We start from the raw sequence: 14,950 nt of genomic DNA on the forward strand, positions 1-14,950 counted from the left end.
TTAAAGCTATACAAGCGAGATAAAAGATCGTCCATCTCTTTTTGATTTACTCGGCCGCTTCCTTCGGGATTCACATTACGCGACGAATCAGTGTTACGCCGACAGTGTTCAAAGTGAATCCTTGTTCCCGTGGACGAATATCTATTATTTCATTTTATGATTAAAAGGTAAGGAAATAATTCATAATTATTTTAATTATAAATCGTGTTTTTGAGACTTGTTCCTCTTTATTTTTTTAAATCGTATAAATAATATTGAACTACTTAGACTTAACTCATTTTTTTATTAAAAACTACGATAGATTTGAAACACTAATCAGACTTGTTGCATTTTATTTCTAAAAGAAGTACAATTAGTTTGAGTCATTATAGTTTACATCGGTTTATTGTTAAAAATAATAATAAAAAATAGTTTGATTATCATTTCATGCAGTTTATTTTAAAAAGTGATGTGAATGTTCTTTAGCATAATTTAATTTGTTTCTGTTTTAGATAAAAATGTCATTGCGAATCCGAAAAATTATGGGCTTAGTCCAATCATCCGAAATTTCTGAAAGGGAAAAAGTCTCTAATTCAACGCCTGGAGAAACCTTATCGAATATTCATAACGACGCAGTAAGTAATTAAATACCTACGTTTTTTTTTCATTTAAAGCGTGCTACTCACACACCTGCCGCAGGGACAATCTGGCCCGTTACACGTAGCCCTACCAGTAAGTTATTGTCCCCACCGGTAGGACTAAGTAAAATTTAATGTATTTAATGTAAGTTTAGTCCTACCGGTAGAGACAACAGTCCCTGCGGCAGGTGTGTGAGTAGCTCGCTTAACATGGGCACAATGTATAAAAATTTATTATTTTTTCAGCTGCCTAAAAGTAAAAATGTGAACCTGTGCGACAGTGGATCTTCGTTGATTATAAATAATTTAACAATAAATGAAAGTCATTCAAACGATACAGAAGTAAGGTTTTACTTATTGCAAAATCTGATATTTTTGTGTTCACTTATTGTATTATATTATTACCAATACTAAATACCTAACTATTTTCCAGAAACCAACAGAAAAAGACGAGCTACACCCTATGCTGGATTCCCCCCAGAACGATGTAAGTTAAATGTTGCCACTTTTTCTGCTCGTATTATGATAATTAATTCCATAAATTACCATCGATAACTTACTTAAACAAAATTACAGGATCCTCAACTATGTACCTCGGTTGAAACTGAAGTGTTGATAAATAAATCGCGGCCTAACATTGAAATCAAAATAAATCTTGTACCGGAGTACGACAGTGACAGCTTTTTGTATGAAGACGAGAAAGAAAATACCAAGGTAGTTGAAGAAATGAAGCTACCGTCGAGACGGATTTCTTCTTCTTCAAGTTCACCATGCTCGTCCTCGTCGTCGTCCTCATCATCGTCTTCGTCTTCGAATTCATCTCAAGAAATTTCAACCGAGCCAACTGGAGAGAGCGGCAAGTCACAGGGTCACTTAGCTTCAGCCATTATACGCACGGCTACTGAATTAGAAGAAGATAATAGTATGGAGAATACAGAGCGAAGCGATTACAGATCTGATGTATGTGATATAATATGAAATAATTAATTAATTTTCTCTTTTAATTTATTTCTTATTTAATTAATTAATAAAAATATTCCTCTTTTAGACTTCGAATGCCACTGGTTCACGAATACGAAGATCTTGTGCGATGAACTCTTCAATAACCATTTATTCTCCTACGTACACTGATGAAAGCGACTTAGATGACGACGTGGATGATCCTAATTTCGATTTTGAGGACAGATTCGGAAAGATTTCTCAGCACAGAAAAAAGAATTTCCTAATTCCATCATGCTCGGATTCTTCAAGCTCTGATATTGACACTGCAACACAGAGCTTAAAAAAAAGAGGTCTTAAGAGGGTAAAAAATCCTGCTAAATGGAGACAAAACAGAGTAAAAAAGATGCGTAACGAAGGAAGAGCTTATGTGTCAATGTCTAAAACTCGCAAAAATAAGCCCTCACGTTGTCTCAAGACTCCCTGTAATGAGAAGTGTAAATTAAAATGCATAGACAAAATAGACACTCAGGGAAGATATGAAATTTTTGATAAATTTTGGCTTGACTTGACACTGGACAATAATAGAATTAGAGTGTGCAAAACTTTTTTTAGAAGTACTTTAGATATCAGTGATAGAATGATTTACACCATCATAACGAACACAAATGAGATGGGCTTCATAGAGGAGAAACGTGGCAAACATGGCAATAACAAAAAATTGGATCCTGAATTATTAGCTGAAATCAGAAAACACATTGAATCTATTCCTCGAATAGAAGGACACTATGTTAGAGCTCACAGTACAAGAGAGTATATTGAAGGAGGTAAGACAATTAAAGATTTGTACAGAGACTTTACAGGATTGCAAACTAAAAATAATAAAGAGGTTGGTAACTACATTGCTTACTATAAAATTTTTACAACAGAGTTTAATTTAAGTTTTCACAAACCAAAAAAAGACCAATGCGACCAATGTGTTGCCTATGCAAACTTAAATGGTAATGAAAAAGAAAAAGAAGAAGAAAAGTATCAAATACATCTTAAAGAGAAAGAACTAAGTAGGAAGGAGAAATTGAATGACAGGAGAAATGTAAACAATGAAAATAAAGTCGTAATTTACGATTTAGAAGCGGTATTGCAATGTCCCAGAGGTGACACTTCGGCTTTTTATTATAAAAGCAAGTTGAACAGTTACAACCTGACATTGACCGAACTCAATAATAAAGAAGGCAAACATGCATATGACAATGTTTACTGTTATTTCTGGACTGAGTCAGATGCAAAAAGAGGAGCGATTGAGATTGGGTCGTGTGTCTGGGAATATTTGAAAGGCATTAGTTCTGATGGAGAAGCTGCGAAAAACATAATATTCTACTCCGACAATTGCTGTGGACAGAACAAGAATAAGTTCATTGCAACCTTATATATGTATGCTGTGTATTATTTAAACATAAACAGTATAACTCATAAATTTTTAATTAGGGGCCACACCCAAAATGAGGCCGATAGTGTACACAGTCTTATAGAAAAAGAGGTCAAGAAAAATCTTAAGTCTGGCCCTATTTACACTCCAGACCAGTATATTGCCTTAATCAAAAACGCAAAAAAGAGTAGTCCAGCTATAAGTGTTCATGAAATGAGTTTCAACTCATTCTCAAATTTAAAAGAGTTACAAGAGGAGTGGGGGTATGATTTCAGTACCAACACAAATGGTCAAAATGTTATGTGGAATGAAATCAAACATTTAAAAATTACTAAAAGCGATCCATTTACATTTTGTTACAAAACGTCTTATTATGACAGTGAGTATAAAGAAGTGAACGTTAGAAATAAACGAAAGAAAATGATACCTCTCGAAGAAATAACGATTAAACAAGTATATTCTAAAAAACAGGAACTAAGCGCAAATAAAAAGAAGGACTTAAAAGAGTTAATAACTAAAGGATTAATCCCCTCATATTACGCAAATTTTTATAATTCCATTTTTTAATAAGATATCGTTACATACTGGTTTGTGATTGACATCCTAAATAAAATGTAATCACAATCATATAAAAAATAACGACATCTTATTAAAATTCGGATTTTTTTTACTAAATGTTTATTGATTATTTTTTAAATCTATTCTTAAGAATTATTTTTGATCTCGTTTCTGCCAATGAATATTATAATATTACTAATACGTAATACCCGACCCCGCGGCAATTTTCAAATATCCCTACTTAACGGATACCTACGTCATCATAACTGCTATCTGTATGCCAAATTTGAGCCCGATAGATCAGTCAGTCAGTCATGTTTTCCTTTTAAATAAAATTATTGTTTCATTACTGTCAATATTACAGAGTTCTAAGAGAAATATTATTTACTGATTGTGATTATAACTGCTGCATTCCTAAGTGATCTCAATATTATTAAGATAATAATATAATAATATAAGAGAACAAGACTGCTATTATAAAAAAATAATAAAGGTCTTTTATAATGCTAAGCAAAGTTCATTTTTAATTATTTTTTGTTGATTTTGTATTAAGATTTCAATAAAATTATTATAAAAATTAAATGTGTTTCTTATTATATTTAATTATTAAATTTATCTGTAAAGATATTTACAAGTTAGTAGTCAGGTTATTATATTCTAAGCCCCTAACTTTTTATATAGGTACCTTAAATTACAGATCAATTCATAATTTTATCATTGATTTAACATTAAATAGAATTAAACCTAAGTTATTATAATAATTGGATTGATTGTCTATGACTAACAGTGGTGGCGGTCGTTTTTGTTTGTCTTAGATAATAATTATTGTGTTTTTTCCTTAAAAAGTCGAAATAATTCACTAATTGGGTTAAAAAAAGAGTGGTGTACATACAATTTTATCTATTATTAAGTGTTTTCAGTAGTTTGTGTTTGTTTTCGTTCTCTGTCCCGAAACCTAATAACCAGGTAACAATTATTTTTTCCATACACGTGTAGCCAAATTTTTTTTTGGTTTTTACAACTTGTTATAAATGAACGATAAAGAGAAACCTCCGGATCCACCGGATGGATCTCAATTAGATTCGTCGTGCGGTACAATGGACACTGTTCCAGATCCCGCCGAATTTGTTACAATAAGGCCTAAATCAAAAAAACTCAAACTTATAAATTCGGAGAGGAAATCGAGTTCTGAGTCAGACCGCCCCCTCCCACACAAAACACCTAGCCCCCGACCCTCAGCTTCTACAAACCCAGGTACTCCAGAGGTCACAAACACTTTATCGCCTATTACCACACCTACCAAAGTCCAATCCCGCATGTACAATGGAATGGATCGTGCTCCATTTATCGTACATGTAACAAAAGTACAAGTAGACGGCGTCACCCAAACCAACTTGTACGATATTGACTTCGGTCGATTTCTTCATAGAAACAATATTCGGACTGCCTGGAACGGAATCAAGTCCGTTGGCCGTAACCGTATTTCTGTGGAGTTTAAGACGGCAAACGAAGCCAATACGTTCGTAAAATCAGAAATAGCTAAAAAAGATAATTATAACGTTTTCATTCCGACTTTCCTAGTAACTAAACAAGGTGTTACCAAAGGCATCCCTTCGCACTGGTCTGAACAGGACATTGTGGAGAATGCCGAGGTACCTCATGGATTCGGAAAAGTAATCAAGGCTCGACGACTGAATTACAGATCGAGTAATGGTGACGTAGTCGAATGGAAACCCTCCCACACGGTGGTTTTGACCTTCGACTCAAAATCTCTACCTTCCCACATTTCCATCTTCAATGTGTCCCTCTCCGTAGAACTCTACGTATTTCCGACAATTCAGTGTTTTAAATGCTGTAAGTACGGACATACAAAGACTGTCTGTAGATCCCTTGTGCGCTGTTACAAGTGTGGCTCCTCACACAATGGGGAATCCTGCACGGTGGCGGCAGAAGATATAAAATGCCTCAATTGTTCTGGTAACCACTCTGCCACCAGCAAGCTGTGCCCTGAGCTTAAAAGGCAACAAAACATAAAACACACGATGGCTGACAGAAACATTTCATATATTGAAGCTTCTAAAATGTTCGGAAAAGCGACGATTTCCTATGCAGAAATCGTCTCTAAAACGACAAAACCGAATGTCAATGTTGTTATGCCCGCGCCCTCCGCGCCAATATCCTACAAAAAATCAGTAGAGAGGAAGTCGAGGTCAAAAAAACTACCTTCCAAACCTAATGTTCCTCATCATGACCCTTCACTTCTGTATTTCCCGAATGGACAACTTCCATCTGGTTCTAATGGGAATGCTTTTCCTAGCACAGTCCCAACATCGAACAATACAATTATATCTACCATATTGAGTATTCTAGTATCGATCCTTCAAAACAATCCACAAATACCGTCCAACGTCGCCCATCAACTTCTAAATATAACCTCCCTACTTAACCACCACCATGGCTCCTCAGATGAGGATTCTGCAGTGGAACAGCCATAGCATTTTTAATAAAAAAGAAGATCTCTTGCATACATTGCAAGAAGAATCTATTTCAATTGCGGCCATTTCGGAGACGTGGATGGTCCCGGGATCTACTATTAGATTCCGGGGATTCCACTGTCTGCGAGATGATCGTGAGGATGGGAAGGGTGGCTCTGCCCTCCTCATCAAAAACTCCCTTCCCTTTATCCCTATTAATGTCAAGACTGATGGCTGTCCTTTCCAAGTGACAGCTGCAAAGGTTAATGACTTGACCATCCTTTCCATGTATATCTCCCCAACCAACAAACCCTCAAAATCGATACTTTTATCTTTGTTCCAAAAATTGACCCCTCCGTTCCTTATCCTTGGTGACTTTAATGCTCACCATGCCCTGTGGGGTGCTCCGACATGCGACAGGTTGGGAAGAGATATTGTTGATCTCTTGGATGATCTGAATATGTGTGTCCTTAATGATGGCTCCGCGACGCGCCTTCAGCTTCCAAATCAGCGACCCAGTGCAGTGGATCTCACCATCTCCAGCGCTGCAATGGCACCATCTGTGCAATGGTCAATTAAGGATGACACTATTGGTAGTGATCATTACCCTATAGTAGTCAGCCTCATATCCAGCCATAGATATTGCCAAAGTGGCCTATCCCCTGGGGGAAGACGAAGACCGAGATACATTACAGAAAGAGTTAAATGGAGATACTTCTCTGACGACATTGAACTTAAAGTGAACGAGCTGCCCACCCCGACGAAAGAGAATGTAGTGAAGTGCTATGAAGCATTGTCATCATGCATCGTCGAAGCAGCAGACAAACATGTCCCTGTAAAGGAGAAAGGCAATAGAAGTAAACCCCCCCCTGCCCCATGGTGGGATAGCGAATGTGCGGAGGCAGTTTTGAAAAGGAAAAAGCAAGCTAAAGTTTACTCCTTAAACATGAGCCTAGAAAACCTGTTGAGTTTTAAACAGGTTGAAGCTAAAACAAAACGCCTCTTAAGAGACAAGAAACGACAAGGATGGAAAAACTTCTGTTGCTCTTTATCACGAGACGTGCCTATATCTACTGTTTGGAGCATGATACGTCGATTTAGAGGTTCTTTCACTCCACCAGTGAGACGTCCTGAGACCCTAGGGTGGGTTGAGGAGTTCGCCAACAAATTAGCCCCGCAGACCGCAAATAACTGGAATGAGTCTCCCTATTGGTACCAGTTTACAAATAGAAGCTGGTTAGATCATAGCTTCAGTTTAGATGAACTGAAGACTATTCTGACCCGGCTCACAGACTCAGCTCCAGGGATGGACGGTATACTGTATAGTTTTATCCAACATAACAGTGATCCTACCCTCTCCTACATCCTATCATTGATCAACATGATCTTTGAATCAGGAAACATCCCCCCTTCATGGAAAACCCAATCCATTATCCCTATCCTTAAACCCAACAAAGACCCAAACTTTGGGTCTTCCTACCGCCCCATAGCCCTCTCCTCCACACTGTTGAAAGTGGCGGAACATATGGTGAGACAACGCTTGGACTGGTTTGTGGAGAGCTCGAAAACTCTCCCCGAGTCTCAATTTGGATTCAGGAAAAGAAAGAGCACTATTGAAAGCGTGTCGGTTCTGACATCTGATATCAGAGCCGCTCTTACTAAGAAAGAATTTCTTATAGGTGTCTGTCTGGACATAAGTGGTGCATATGACAATGTTATTATCCATATTCTAGAAGCTAAAATGCTACGAATTGGAATCCCGCGAAAACTCACTTCCTTTATAGCAAATTTGATTCTCTCCAGAAAGGTAGAAATCAGTGTTCGCGGTCATGCTGTGGTGGAGAGAGAGTTGAGCAAGGGACTACCTCAGGGTTCTGTCCTGAGCCCGATTCTCTTCAATATCTATACGCATGACATAAGCGGAATTGTTCCCTCAGAGACAAGTTTGCTTCAATACGCGGACGACTTCTTCATGTATACATATGGGAAGGACCCAAATAATCTAGAAAATACTCTAAATTTAGGTATGAGAAACATCAGGAATTGGTTAGTGGAACATGGCTTGGATCTATCGACTGGTAAAAGTAATGCCATAACCTTTTGTAGACAGCGAAAAATCCCAACCATAAAAATTCAACACGGAGATGAGATAGTACCTTTTACGTCCCAGATTAAGTTCCTGGGAGTAATTCTGGACACTCATCTTACATGGAACTCATACATAAATCATATAGTAAACAAGTGTCAAGCCGGATTGAATACGTTAAGAGCAGTCTCGCGAGTATGGTGGGGGAGCCACCCTTTTATACAGAGACTTTTTTATACTGCGTATATCCGGAGCCATCTAGATTATGCCTCGTTCCTTTTAGAACCTTGTTCAAAAAAGAATCTCCAAAGACTTGACCGGATCCAATCCCAAAGTCTGAGACTAGTCGTCGGAGCCATGAAGTCATCTCCAATTAACGCTTTACAAGTAGAAGCTTGTGATCCCCCACTTGGTATGAGAAGACAATACTTGGCGGATAGATTTCTTCTAAAATGCTCTATCCAAAAAAACAACCTGCTCCTCAAAAAGGTACAATTTCTCTCTGACTGCGTGACATCCTCATCTTTTTGGTTTCATAAACCACCCCCTTTACTAGTCAACAGTTTTCATTTTTACAAATCTTTCAAATCTAACATTTATCCTAAAGACCTTCTTCCCCTTTATCGTTTCCCATTTAAAACTTCTATTTATGCCCCAAGTATTGAACTCACATTCGGAGTCGAAAGCCACCTACAGCCCCGGTGTACATTCAACCGTATTCGGTCGTCAAGATGGATAGGTTGGAAAATTATCTACACTGATGGATCTCGGTCAGATTCGGCAACCCATACGGGTGCGGCTATATATTGTGAAGACAACAACTTTCAAAGATTGTACAAATTGCACAAGAATGCATCTGTATTTACCGCAGAATGTATCGCAATCCGAGAAGCTGTCAAATACGCCTTAAGCTCACAATATAGCAAGTTCCTAATCCTGTCGGATTCCTTGAGTGCCTTACAAAAAATCAAATCCCCTCCATCCTTTTATCCCGAGGATGAGCTCTGCGTGGAAACTCGATTTCTTCTTTCTATATCAGAGGCATCCAATAAGAGTATTGTTATGTCCTGGATCCCTAGCCATTGTGGTATTCCCGGTAACGAAAAAGTGGACGCGTTAGCAAAGGAGGCGGTCCACTCCGGGGATCCTGCCTATAGTAATTTACTACCACTAGGTGATCTCCTTGTTATGACGAAGGAGAAGCAACTTCGCGCATGGCAAGAATATTGGGTAGCCTCTTCCCAAGCCAAGGGTAAACATCTTTTCCAACTGAAACCAAATGTTACAGAAAAGCCTTGGTTTTCCAAAGTGATTCTGAACAAGTTTGAGACATCCTCCATATGCAGAATGCGCATTGGGCACTGCTGCAATGGTTCTCACCTGTTCAGAATCCATGTCCGGGACTCTGCCATTTGCGAATGTCAGCTAGATGAGGAAGATTTAAACCATATTTTTTTTGGATGCCCCATAAATGATTGTTATCCTGATTTCCTATCCGACCTCTCTGATATCAATATCCCATTCCCTATTCATATTCTAACTCTCCTGTCCCCACCCAATAAACGTGTATTTAAAATCCTATGTAAATATCTAGTTGTAAATGGTGTAAAGCTGTAAATATGTTTTATTATTATATGTATACATTATATTAAATACTAACATACTAACTTTTACATATTATATTACTAACACATGTGTATATATGTAAAAAAAAAAACAAAACTACTCGACACTGGCCAGAACACCCAAGTTGAGATGTGAAAAGGCCATGAAAAAACGAAGAAGAATTATAATAATTGACTTTTTTGTTAATGTTAAACAGTAATAACTCCTAAAGTCAAATATTGTCATTTTATATTTTACTAATAAAGTACATTATATCCTAAAGTTTAATACATAATATCAGTTTTTTTAAAACAAAACTGTAATAATAAGTTTTGTGTTAAGTCGAAATTTAAAAATAATTTTTCTTTTTAATCAAAAACAGAACTAAGTCACTAATAGTATTTTTAAACTTAAATATCTTATAAAATATGCTTAACACTAGATATTTATAAATATAAATTGAAAGAATATTTTATTCACAATGCGTGAAACACCTTTACATCTCTGTAGAATGTCCATATTTAAAAATATTCTTTAAAACATAGTTGACGCCAAACTTGCAAAACTTTAACTGCAATTTCCCAACAATCATGATTTTTGAGTTATTTCAGTTTATTATTAAAGGAGCGATATCGTTGTTTCTACAGCAAAATAAATTATCTTTAAAACCTTTATCGTTAAGAGGACAAAAAACTGATTGATTCTATATTTTTTGAATTTTTAGTTATTTTTTCATTTACAACTTTATTTTAACAGATGAATTTATAAACTAAATTAAAAAGTCTTCGATACAATGTTGGATACGAGGGCGGTTCAATTGGTACACGTTTTTGACTACAGATGGTGTTACTAAGGCGAATTGTTGTTACCATTGTGTGCTACCATCTATTAAACGAGGCCAAAAATAAATTTGACAATGATTCATAGGTTAGTTTGTAGTCGACAGCCATTGCAGCAAGCAGCACAATGTGTTTTTTGCTAAAATGGCAAAAATGTAATATCGTTCAGTGATTCGCTTTTTGCTTTTGGATGGAAAAAGGTGTGAGGCGATCGAAAGCGAAAGCGGAGGGCGAAATTGGATGCTGTTTATGGGGACCCTTCGCCATCAATGGCAATAGTTAGATATTGGTTCGATTAATTTAAATGTGGTCGAACTGCCGTATCTATGGTGATCACCCAAAACGCCCGGCAGACGTGGTCACCAAGGAAATCATTAAAAAAGTCCAAAACCTGATTCTCGCTGATTGTGGAACGAAAGTGGGTGAAGTAGCAGATGCTATAGGTGTTTCGATGGAAACAGCAATCAATGTAAAAATATGATAAGTTGGCATAGTAAAAGTTACACAGTGTGTAAAGTGGCCACTTAAACCAGCCAATGACAAGTCATAAGCCCTGTAGTTGCCTAGACTTCTATATTACCTTCTCGTAAAATGTTCTTCATCTCTGTTGAAATATGTCAAATGAAAAAGTTGTCGGCCTGATGGGTGCCGCGATTTCTTACTGTGGATAATAAGCAGGTATGATTTCAACATCAAAGCTGTGTTTGACTGACTTTCTTTGTTGACTTTTTGCATCTAGTTGTTACCGTCTATGAGGTCTGGATTCATCATCATACACCGGAAACAAAGCAACAATCAAAACAATGAGATGCTTTTGGTGAATCTGCTCCAAAGAAGGCGAAGACAATCCCTTCAGCCGGAAAAATTATGGCGACAATTTTTTGGGATACGATGGGCGTAGCAATGTACATGGACTTAGAAAAAGGAAAAATGATCACTGGGTAATACTACAGCGAATTATTGAACCGCTTTGACAAGAAATTGAAGGAAACAGCCCCATTTGGCAAAGAAGAAAATGCTGTTTCACCACAACGCACCACCACATTCATGTGGTTTCATCACCGCCAAACTGCATGAATTGCTGCCAAACCCCCCTATTCAGTCGACCTGGCTCCCTGTGATTTTTTTCTTATTTCTGAACATGAAGAAATGGCTCATAGGAAAAAATTTACTTTACCAGAAATATATATATTTAAAAATTAATATTTAATATATATAAGATTATTTATCAACTTTGTAACAACTTCATGTAATTATAAAAATACTACTGGATGTTTATTAAAAAGAAAACATTTTTGGAAATTAAAAAAATTTACACAAAATTAACTCAAGGTTGCTTCTCACTAGGATAACCTGTTCTAAGGAGGACTGTACAGTGTTCAATATTAATTTAATTTACATTGTCCACGTGTCACTCAAATACATTTATTTCCGATGGTTAAATATTGTATTTGTCTACGGAGATATGCTTTATTTACAGATATGCTAATTTGACACTTAAAGTATGATAAATAAAAATAAGAAAACTGATAGTAACCTTTGGGTGTGATGCTGAGATCGGAATCGGACGATCTCCGGTGGGATATATTGATGTTGAGATTGGCAGTAGTTGGAGGCCGGCTTCCGTGAGACTCCGCCCTCGTGTGCTTGGGGCTGCTGCAGTCCACGCCCACTCCCGCACCTCCCGACCTATCACACACACGCGCAAACACGCACACGCATGCGGGTTAAACCAATGACAACGCAAGCCTGGGAGATTCTGTGATGCACCAACCAATCGAAGAATATAATCGTTAGAATTAACCCACGATAGATTGGTTTTTTTTTAATGAATAGGGAAAAATTATGACTAAATATGAAATTTCAAACTCGGGTAAATGGTGCATTCTTGGGAAACTTAGAAAAATCAGATTTTTACTGAAAGTATTGTGCTGTGTAATACAAAAATTATTTATTGAAATCTTATACGCTAATGCAAAATTTTAGAACATGTCCTAATTTAAATCCAATCAGAGTGTACAAAACTTTAAAGTTTACAAGCAACTTTATTATTGGTACTGAAATTCCCCATCGTGGCAAAATATCTGATAAAAATTGTGGATATTATTTGGTAATGAGATTTTTATAATATGCATCACAAAATACAGCTGAAGCTATTATAGTGACTAGAATAAATAGTCTTTTCATGTATGTAATGGTAAGATTATAAAGCAATGTCTATACTAAACATGTAGCAAACTTAGTAAGATGAGATTGCAAACCTCGATTTGAGGGTTGCTTGTATTTTTCCAACTCATTGATATCTGATTTAGATCGGCTTGGTTTTATTGATTTACTGTTTATTTTTTCACTTTCATCTGATTCAATTTTTACTGTAGCTGGTGCATCCACATTAAAATTTTGATTATCGAACTCTTCAGATTGCCTGACCATATTTTTATTTGGTAAGATATCTTGCATCTTACTTTCAACATTTTCATATGTCTGTGATGTGGCCTGATATGAGTCAATATTTTGACTGTCTTCATTAGAGATATTTGTGTAATCAGAATTGTAATGTTTTTGAAAGTCAGAATAATGATGTTCGAATTCATCTAGAGCAGATGTTTCTTCGTGATTATCATGTTTTTTGTCAAAAAGAACATCTTCTGTGTGGGAATTTCTCGTCACACTCCTTGGCATACTCGATTGAGAAGAGAATTCAGAGCTTATAGAAAAACAATGCCTTCTTTCTCCTTCTTCATGTTTTAAATCACCTATTGACATAAATAGTGAACCCAGGACTGTTTCTCTGGGCAAAGAAAGAACATCACGATCTTTCATTCTTTGTGACGCATCAGTAAAACCGTACTCCAAGTCTGTAATGTCAGTTAAGCTTTTGTGCAGTCGAGCAGTTGAAAGTGACGGTGTAAATTCATAGAGAGATTCATTAAATTTAAAGATGTTCTTTGCAGTTCTGTTTTTACTAGAGTCGGGGAAATTCTTTTCATCAGAAACAAACGCAGTTATATCCAGAGAGCAGTTTGATTTCTTTCGCAGATGTTGATTATCACCGACTATAGGTTCATGATTAATAATTTCACCCATCACATTTAATTTTTCCATTAAGATGGTCTGAATGGCTGTGGTTATCAGTCCGGGCTTTAGATCTTTCTCTCCAGCCGAGAAAGTTCGTAATTTCTTGTCTTTTGTCTTTGACGAGACAACACCAGATTTATGACTGAATATACTACCCGAGTTAGAGGCACACTCGGATTTGTGCCTCCGAAAAGGATTGCTAGGAAAGTGAAACTTAGATTTTTTGTGTCCATCTGCAGACATAGGAGAAGTTGCTGCAGATGTAGGCGACGAACTTTGAGAGTGGAAACCCTTTAGGTGTAATCTCTCTATCAAGACATTTTTAAATGCTGAATCAAAAATATTGTGTGACTTGGGATGAACGTCGCAAGTTACAGGATGGTTCATAGTGTGTTCCTTAAGAGGAGACTTTTCAAAAATAATGTCAGCACTCAGGGATTCTTTTTTAGCATTATCTATTGCATTACCTTCTACGGTAGGAACAATTACATCACAAACATCATCATTTGGGAGAGGAAGAACTTTGTCCAAAACAAACCCGCGAGGAAGTTCTTCGTGCCGGAAATTTGCAAAATTTTCATCATAGTCCTTCAGAAGAATATCTTCACATTCCATATTTGATGGAGCAGATGTTTCTAGAGATATGGGTTCATTACTAGGAGGCATATCTTCTAATGCAGCATCTGTTAATTTATTTAATTCTGTAATAAATAAATCAGGGCTAGAAATACTTTCAGGTAATTCAGAGGATAACACACTATCCCCAGCATAATTTTTGTGTTCCAGTATGTATTCTTCTTTTTTATGTTCGAGTACTGACTTTACGATGAGACTAACTGTATCAATATTACCACTTCCTCTCATATTATCCGATAATTCTTCTGAATTGTCATCATCTTCCTCGCTAGATGAATAATCATCAGAACTACAAACATTACCAGACCCGTACAAATTTTCCTCGCTAGGTATTTTTAAAAATGAATCTGACTTGCCCATACCTTTAGGTGTACTTGGACAGGAGTCCCCAGCTCTTTTGTTTTTTCGGACACTAAGAAGTTTACCCACTTTATCTATAGAGGAGTCTGAACTGGCACTATCCAGTGGATAATGGTGTGACTTGGGAAAATGCTCGAGGGGTTCAGAAGCCATAGGGACAGTATCAATAACAATGGCAAGATTACGAGCAGATTTATCTATTTCTGGAGTGTTGTCCGCCGAAGGGGGGAGCTTGCTAGCCCTGGTCAATGTAGAAATAGGAGAATTATTTTCGTGACTCTCCTTAATACAGTCCAAGCTGGAGTGCGCTTGCATCACAGAACGTACTAAAA

General features: G+C 36.8%; 2 protein-coding genes across 3 annotated transcripts in view; one reads left to right on the plus strand and one right to left on the minus strand.

Annotated features, from left to right (window-relative positions):
* Positions 1-14,950, minus strand: part of LOC148283396 (C2 domain-containing protein 5) — a 47,799-nt gene that overhangs the window by 21,964 nt on the left and 10,885 nt on the right. For both annotated transcript variants that reach the window (XM_088223558.1, XM_088223559.1), the window contains one exon: positions 12,082-12,233. In XM_088223558.1, coding sequence (XP_088079684.1) covers positions 12,082-12,233 — 152 coding nt within the window. The remainder of the gene's footprint in view (positions 1-12,081; positions 12,234-14,950) is intronic.
* LOC148283397 (uncharacterized) lies at positions 4,572-6,168 on the plus strand. The gene has a single exon (XM_088223555.1). It carries the CDS (start codon positions 4,572-4,574, stop codon positions 6,033-6,035), a length of 1,464 nt encoding a protein of 487 aa, XP_088079681.1. The 3' UTR covers positions 6,036-6,168.

This window comes from Micrasema longulum, unplaced genomic scaffold (genome assembly GCF_059751315.1).
Source record: "Micrasema longulum isolate JH-2025_06_02 unplaced genomic scaffold, ASM5975131v1 h1tg000242l, whole genome shotgun sequence".
NCBI classification, from domain to species: domain Eukaryota; kingdom Metazoa; phylum Arthropoda; class Insecta; order Trichoptera; family Brachycentridae; genus Micrasema; species Micrasema longulum.